The following is an 8,615-nucleotide window of genomic DNA, read 5'->3' as shown; positions in this document are numbered from 1 at the left end:
TTTATTTTGTTTTTAACCAAGTGTTTTGCATAAACAACATTTTAATAATCTGAAGAATCTTTCTCCTCTATAAAGTAAAGGTTCATCATGGAACCATAGTTAAAGGACCTTTATTTTTAGGAATGTATGTACTATGAAAAAACATCACAATCACAAATGATAATCAGGTCAGTCGGGAGGTCGAAGGTTTCCTTCTTTAACACGCCCACCAAACGACAACTTCAGCACTGCGGAGAGCAACCGCGTTTCACGGTGGTGATTGGCCAACGAGGTGAAAGAGGGCGTTCCCAGAGCCTAATGCGCCACTCCTATTGGCTAAATCCCTAAGCGTAGTCACTAGGATATGCGGCGAATGTAACTCAAAGATCACAAATAACTTCTCAAGAAACCAGCATCTCTGCTTACTTTAGTTTGTGGTGTTTTATTTAGTATGAATGAGTGTTTGAGTATGCACTAGAAAGCCATGTCGTTGTGAAAGGCGCGCAGAAGGTGTGCAGGAGAAGGTAAGGCGATTATTTTCCTCTCCATTCAGTCTCTGTTAATGCCAGGCCGCTGGCTTAGCTTGAGCTGACATGATGGATGAATCTCATTTGCTCAGTGTTTGAAGTAAGTGGTCGAGAAACAAACAAATGCAATACTTTGATTGTAAACACTCGTCCAAAGGTAAATGTTGCGATCCGGTTTGAGATGCGCGTGTGTCAGTATGGGTCACTTCAGAAAACACACATATGTGTGATCCTGCCTCCTTAATCCACGAGCTCTTAACACACTCCAGCCAGCAGACGTTCAGACATTAAACACGGCGAACTTTAAAACACTTTATTTATCTGTTTTACAGGATGCAGTGGACTGTTTCAGACTGTTGAACAGCATGTTTTATGTTGTCACACACTCTATGGTTACTGCTTCATTATTTGTTTTTTGTTTCCAAACAGTATATGCAAGCAATACAGTAATTTTTAAACAATAGTTGAGTTAAATAAAACTACCCAGCAGGTTGGGCAAACATTTAACCCAACTGCTGGGACAAAACAACCCATTCACTGGGTTAAAACAACCCAACTTGGGTTGTTTTTGACCCAGCATTTTTTATAGTGTAACATTGTGACAGCTTACCCCTACATGCCCTACTGTTCGTTAATTTCCTGGGCAATAAAACTGAAAACCTTACTGTATTTGTCCCTCATCTTGTTCTTCACTTGTAGATTGACAGCTCTGAAGAACGAATAGTCGTCGCCTGTTTCCCAATGGCTGGTAAGGACCTTGAATCGGTCCATATGTCAAATTCATTCCATCAATATCACATCAGTAAGAAACTGTGTTTTATATTGATGCATTGCTTTGTTTCTGTCTGTCCCATAGAAAACAACTTTCCTCCTCTGCCTAGCTTTATTCCTCTAAAGCCGTGCTTCCATCAGGACTTTGAGGAGATTCCTGACCAGCACCGCACCACCTGCAAGAGACTCTACTACCTGTGGATCTGTGAGTCTGGACAACAAACAAATATACAACAAATATGCACGATATTCACAGATATTCTGATGAGTTTAGTTAAGTGTTCAGATGAAAATGTCTAAAGAAGATACTTGCTTGACTTATTTGTTAGTTATTTTAACACTGCGTTGGCCCCCTAGTGGTATGTGGTGTAACTGCAGGAGGTCTGTGGAGTCATTTTTAAAAATGTATAAAATATTAGTGTATGTCATTGAGTATTTGTACATTTTACATATATTTTGACATGTAACTTAAATAGCAAATATGAAATTTCCTATAGCAGATGTATATAGGTGAAGGTAGAGAGTTTCTGAAAGTGCGCTGCAAACTGCTACAGCAAACACTGACCAACTATTTAAATGTCAAGCTCATTGGCTGGAGATGCAACAGGAACCATTCAGCTTATGCCGTGTAGTTAACGATGTAATTGACCCTTCGCAAACACCCGCCCCCCCCTTAGTTACTGTTGCTTTGTCCGACAAGCCATGGCGCTGCCACACGCAGTGAAAAATACATCACGGAGCAAAGAGGACACTGACAACACGTCGACAGACAAGTCCCAGCTTTCAAGTTGTGTAATTTTTTAAGAAATTTGAACAATAAAAACCATTTTGTGGCTCTTTAATGTGTCGTGACAGATTGCTGTAGCGCCTCAGCTCAAGCGGCTCGTGAAATGATCATCTCTTTCTACTAGTTAATTTATAGCATCAAAAAAACATGAATGAACATCAGAAGGAATGTTGTTTCAAACGCGGAAAGACGTCAGTACACACCATTTTTCAAGATCAAGTCCACCGAGGTTAATCTTCTAACTTCTGACTGCACTCCTGACAAAATGGCAGATTCGGCATTATGATTGGTTAGATCGCTTGTCAATCAAACTCCCGGTGAAGGGTCAATTGTCAGCAGGTTGCATTAACGTCCCATCAGCCTGCGCCATCTAGAGTTTCATGACAGAACTTAGTATTTTATTTCTTAGTACGAAGAACATTTTAAAAATATACAAAACCATTTTCCACTAAAGAACCTTTCGTGGAATGGATGTTCTTCATGGAACCATAAATGCCAATAAAGAAGCTTTATTTGTAAGAGTGTAATAACATTATTGTTGATGTGGATCCAGTATTAAAAAAAATCACAGGTCTAATACAGTTTTTATTTACAGTAATTACTGTTACAATACAGATAAGCAAAGGACAGCGTAACGGTGTATATACATTAATTATTGTCATCTCCTGCTGTAGATACCACCTGTAGCTGATTCCTCCGAAGGTATTCTTTATGTGTTGTTTTTGAGTGAAATGGCATGCTTTCTTTCTTTCTTTATAATATTGTATCATTCTTTTTAATTTTGCAAGAAAAAAATATTTTTCATTGCATGGAACAAAGAATATTTTTTTTCATTTTGTGTGTTCAGTGAGTAGACTGCACGTCACAGTAGTGTGTTTATGGTGTCTGACCTTCCTTCTGTCAGCCTTATTTATTGGGTGAACTGCTGTGGCTCAGTGTGCTCAGTAATCATGTGCATTTCTAACCTTTGTGCAAATGCATTGCAACAGTTCAGCTGGTGTAATGTGGGTCTTCAGGTTACTCTGCTTGGTGAAGCATTTACTCTATTTGTTGGCAGCTGCACGTTCTCTCTCTGAAGTGGTGTGTGACATCATGCAGAGGTGGAGCTTTATTCTCTTGTACACTCTTAGGAGAAGAAGAGTTTCTGTTTGCTCTTATCTTTCGCTCTTTCTCACACAAATCCATCTGTGTAAATAACCAGGACAGTTCGTATTTGTGTTGAAAGTAAGACATCTTCTCTTGTTTTCAGTGTATGGTGTGACCCTGCTGGTGAATTTCTTCGGCTGTATGGCGTGGATGTTTGGTGGTGGAGGAGTGACTAACTTTGGCATGTCAATCATATGGGTTGTTCTCTTCACTCCGTGTTCTTATGTGTGCTGGTTCCGGCCCATTTACAACGCCTTCAAGTGAGCACCAGTCTACTCGTTTATTACCAAATTATTACACTGTGCAGAGTTTATATAGTGATTATATTTTTATTCGTATTTTATGACTTTGATTCATATTTGAATGAATCAATTATTATTATTATTATTATTATTTAAATTAATGTTAATAAATTAATAAATAATATATGATTTATATGTTATTAATTGAATAATATAAATAAATAAATTAAATATATAAATATTAAATAACAAATAATGGATTCATTATACATTTAACAGGATGATGTTGATAATAATAATAATAATTATTATTATTATTATTAAAAATGAATGAATATCATATATATATATATATATATATATATATATATATAATAATCACCATCATCATATGGTAAATGTATAATGAATACATTATTATTATTATTATTATTATTAATAATAATAATATTAATAAATTAATAAACAATATATAATTTATGTTATTAATTAAATTAAATTTTATATATATATATATATATATATATATATATATATACACACACATGATATATATATCAATTTTTAAAAATAATTATAATCATCATCATCATCATCGTATGTTAAATGAATCCATTATTTTTATTTATTTATTTGATTTAATATATGAATTATATATATTGTTTAATTGATAATATATTAATTATATATTTATTAATTTATTAATATTAATTTAAATAATAATAATAATAACTGATTCATTACACATTTATCATTAAGTTTTAAATAAATATTGTTATGTATTTGTTTATTTGTATTTTTGTTTTTCAGGACTGACAGCTCGTTTTACTTCATGGCTTTCTTCTTTGTCTTTATGGCACAACTGTTCATTGCTATAATTCAGGCCATTGGTATTCCAGGATGGGGTGTTTGGTAAGTGCAAATTCATGCTCATATTATGCTAAAAAAAAGATAATTAATTCAAACCCAAATATCAGGATTCTGTATGCTAACTGTATAGCTTTATGCTGATACTAGAATACTGTATGTATTATTCTATTGTACTTTATGCACCTTATGGTCTCATCTCTCTGTTTCAGCGGCTGGTTGGGCACCATCTCCTTCTTTGGCACGAGTATCTTTGCCTCCATCATTATGCTAATCCCCACGATCATGTTCACTGCAGTCGCTGCCATTTCATTTATCGCGCTCACGAAGGTAGCAGGCCCTCACTGATCCGCACAGGCACATCTATTAAAGCGGGACAGGCCTCTGTCTGCCTCATTGCTCGTGCAGTCGGCCTGTCTGCCAGCAGTTACAGCTCGTTTAGCTGACATGTATATAGAAGGCTTGGGGCTGGTTGGTTGTCTGTCGTGTGATGTGTCATTAAGCGTGATGCTGGAGCATGTAGTGGTTGTTAATTAGATGCGAGAGTAAATAAAATATTTACCTTAGTATTTGTGCCTGAAAAGCCAATCAGAAGCCAGTAAAAATTAGTGATAATTGATCTACATATTTTGAAACTATGGAAGCTTGTTTCTGCCACGAAATAAAAAATAAAAAAGGTAATTGTGATTTTTTTTTTCCTCAGAATTCTGACTTTTTTCTCTAATTATTTTTACACCTCACAATTCTGACATTTCATCTTGCGATTCTAACTTTTTTCTCGGAATTCTGACTTTTTTCTCTAAACATTTTTACACCTTACAATTCTGACATTTTGTCTCAGAATTCTGACTTTACATCTCGGAATTCAGATTTTTTTTTCTCGGAATTCTGACTTTTTTCTCTAATTATTTTTACACCTCACAATTCTGACATTTCATCTTGCGATTCTAACTTTTTTCTCGGAATTCTGACTTTTTTCTCTAAACATTTTTACACCTTACAATTCTGACATTTTGTCTCAGAATTCTGACTTTACATCTCGGAATTCAGATTTTTTTTTCTCGGAATTCTGACTTTTTTCTCTAATTATTTTTCCACCTCGCAATTCTGACTTTTTTTTCTTGGAATTCTGACTTTTTTTCTCAGAATTCTGACTTTTTTCTTGAAATTCAGATTTTTTTCTCCAAATATTTTTACATCTTGCGATTCTGACTTTTTTCTCCAAATATTTTTTACACCTTGCGATTCTGACATTTTGTCTCGGAATTCTGACTTTACATCTCGGAATTCTGACTTTTTTCTTGGAATTCTGACTTTTATCTCCGAATATTTTTACATCTTGAAATTGTGACTTTTTTTCTTTTCTTTTTTTTTGGAATTGTGAGTTTGCATTTTGCAATTTTGAAATTCTGACTTTTTTACCAATTTTTTTTTTTACATCTCGGAATTGTAAACTTTTTTCTTATTATTTTTTTTTTTTTACACCTCACAATTGTCTTTTTTTCTCTGAATATTTTCTTGAAATTCTAAATTTACATCTTGCAATTCTGACTTTTTTTTCCTCACAATTCTGACTTTTTTCTTGGAATTCTGACTTTTATCTCCAAATATTTTGAAATTGTGACTTTTTTTTTTTTTTGGAATTGTAAGTTTACATTTTGCAATTTTGACTTTTTTTTTGGCAATCTGAATTTACATTTTGCAATTCTGACATTTTTCTCCAAATATTTTTACACTTAGTAATTCTGACATTTTTCTCGGAATTCTGAGTTTACATCTTGCAATTCTGACTTTTTACATCTCACATAAAGTTTATATCTCTAGAAAGAAAGCATGAAATGTGCGATATAAACTATTTGCGAGATAAAAAGTCACAATGACCTTTCCGTGGCGGAAATAAGCTCCCACATAAAACTGTTACTGTTCCATATAAAACTGTTACTGATTAATATTAATGTCTTGCTTATTATTGAGATGTTCTCCGCTTAAATAACCGTGCTCTTGAATATGTGTTGTGTGTGGCAGGTCCATAACTTCTACCGAGGCAGTGGAGGCAGCATGAGTAAAGCGCAGGAGGAGTGGGTGTCTGGCGCCTGGAAAAACCCTCACGTTCAGCAGGCAGCGCAGCAGGCAGCTATGGGCGCAGCGACCGGGGCCATGCAGGGCCCGCAGACACCGCAGTACTCCACACCCTCCTACGACAACACCATGTAAAACACCACCAAACAATGAATAATCAATAGATCCAGGCCGGGCGGGAAACCTGTTGTTGATCGTGACGTGATGTAGCTGGAATATGAGGTGGAACGAACCAAGTGATGATTCAGATTTTTTGTTTTTTAATTTAATTGTGTGTCTTTGTTTTGAGTTTTGTGTATATTTTTGCTGTTATGTGACAGTATTAAATTAGAAATGAGTTTATGATTTGATAAGATTTGCAATCAAGGAAAAGCTGGAAATACCAGGAAATTGTAAAATTTTGTGTATTTTTTATAAAATATATAAAACATACAAGGGAATTTAATATATATATATATATATATATAAACCATCCTGGAAATTGAAAAAATATTAATATTTCTAAAATATGAATTCAGCTAGAAATTGTGAACACATTTGTCTATAAAATCATTTTTAAACATTTTAAAGATGCACATTTTTTATAGTGAATATATTTTTGCTAGTTATTCTACACTAAAAAATGCTGGGTTAAAACAACCCAAGTTGGGTTAAAAATGGACAAACCCAGTGATTGGGTTGTTTTAACCCAGCAGTTGGGTTAAATGTTTGCCCAACGTGCTGGGTAGTTTTATTTAACCCAACTATTGTTTAAAAATTACTGTATTGTTTAAAACGAACCCAAAGTATGTTCGAAATTAACATTTATTAATGTTTAATGAATAATAATTAAACAATAAACATTTATTAAATTGCTTATTAATAAATGTTCACCTTTTGATTATTATTGTTGCCTCTAGTAATTATGTGTCTGATTTTTAATTTCCAACATATTTTGGGTTCATTTTAAGCCAGACCTACAGTAATTTTTAAACAATAGGTGAGTTAAATAAAACTACCCAGCACGTTGGGCAAACATTTAACTCAACCGCTGGGTCAAAATAACCCAACCACTGGGTTTGTACATTTTCAACCAAACTTGGATTGTTTTTGACCCATAATTTTTTAGAGTGTAAATTATTTAATCTGCTAGAAACTGCTCAGGTGAGTGTAATATGAAATGACTTATAAAAATATTTATTTAGTAATCATAAATGACTAGTAGACAGGTTTCTCTATTCATTAATTAATTTGACATATTTTGTTTTAATTTCAGATATACTGACTGTGTGTATAATGTGTAGAAAATGTTTTGTCAGGTTAGTGAAACATGGTTTGTGAGTATAAATGCATTACATTTATTGAAGAACACAGAGACAGATTCCTTTAATATATACATGAAAAGGGAATTGTGTAACTCTTTACTATTTTTGAAGAAATTATAGGCATTTTTTTTCCATGTGATATAAAATTAGTATTACAGATTCTTGACTGTAATGAATTTAAATAAAGCACCAGCATCTAAATGAACCAATAAATACAAGTAAACCTCTTTGGGCTTCATGTATAAAGTGTTTTGTCCAGCAGGGCGCAGTGTTGTTCTAGGCTGAGGCATTTTCACACTCCCTTCCCTCCCTTTCCAAACCGGGATTTCCCCAGAGACAGCACTGACTTGCAGATTGCAATTGGACAACAACACCACCTTGTCAGGGTAATAACTTGATCCTCAGTTAGGCACAAATTTAAGCAGGCACATTTTCAGCGTGGACATCGGGCGAGCGTGTGTCTGAGCCCAGATTAGATCGCTGAAGAAGACAATGAATGGATTTTTGTCTCCCACTCTCATCATTTGTATCTCCCTGCGCAGAGTAATGATGGGATCATTCACATTAGAGAGTATCCCAGAAGACACCAGCACTGCCATAAACATCACTGACATCCTCTGCTTTAGACACTCAATTTGCTCTAACACAGAGGCGATGTATAATAAAACTCGTAGTATGAATTATTAAGATGAGCATATTTTCCTGCTTCCAGCTTAAATCAAATTGTTTTATGGAGTATAACCAATAAAGTCAGCACCATCACAGTGAAACATATGTTCTTTATATCACTGACTACTGTCTGTTATATCGTATCAAACCTTCACGTCGGCTTTATATCACTGACAGCAAAGGCCCTGATGCTTTAGTGCTCCTGTAGATCAACCGGTAAATGACTCTAGCAAGGTCAAGGTCA

At 34.5% G+C, this 8,615-nt stretch overlaps 1 protein-coding gene across 1 annotated transcript; it reads left to right on the top strand.

Moving 5' to 3' along the window:
- Nucleotides 1-315: 315 nt before the first annotated feature.
- Nucleotides 316-7,929, top strand: scamp5b (secretory carrier membrane protein 5b). Its single transcript, XM_051869669.1, has 7 exons — nt 316-503; nt 1,206-1,254; nt 1,363-1,482; nt 3,314-3,470; nt 4,263-4,364; nt 4,532-4,649; nt 6,345-7,929. Exons 2-7 carry the CDS (start codon nt 1,248-1,250, stop codon nt 6,531-6,533), a joined length of 693 nt encoding a protein of 230 aa, XP_051725629.1. The 5' UTR covers nt 316-503; nt 1,206-1,247; the 3' UTR covers nt 6,534-7,929.
- Nucleotides 7,930-8,615: the final 686 nt, after the last annotated feature.

Source organism: Ctenopharyngodon idella, chromosome 18 (genome assembly GCF_019924925.1).
Source record: "Ctenopharyngodon idella isolate HZGC_01 chromosome 18, HZGC01, whole genome shotgun sequence".
NCBI lineage: Eukaryota > Metazoa > Chordata > Actinopteri > Cypriniformes > Xenocyprididae > Ctenopharyngodon > Ctenopharyngodon idella.
This window is presented reverse-complemented; position numbering and strand designations above follow the sequence as displayed.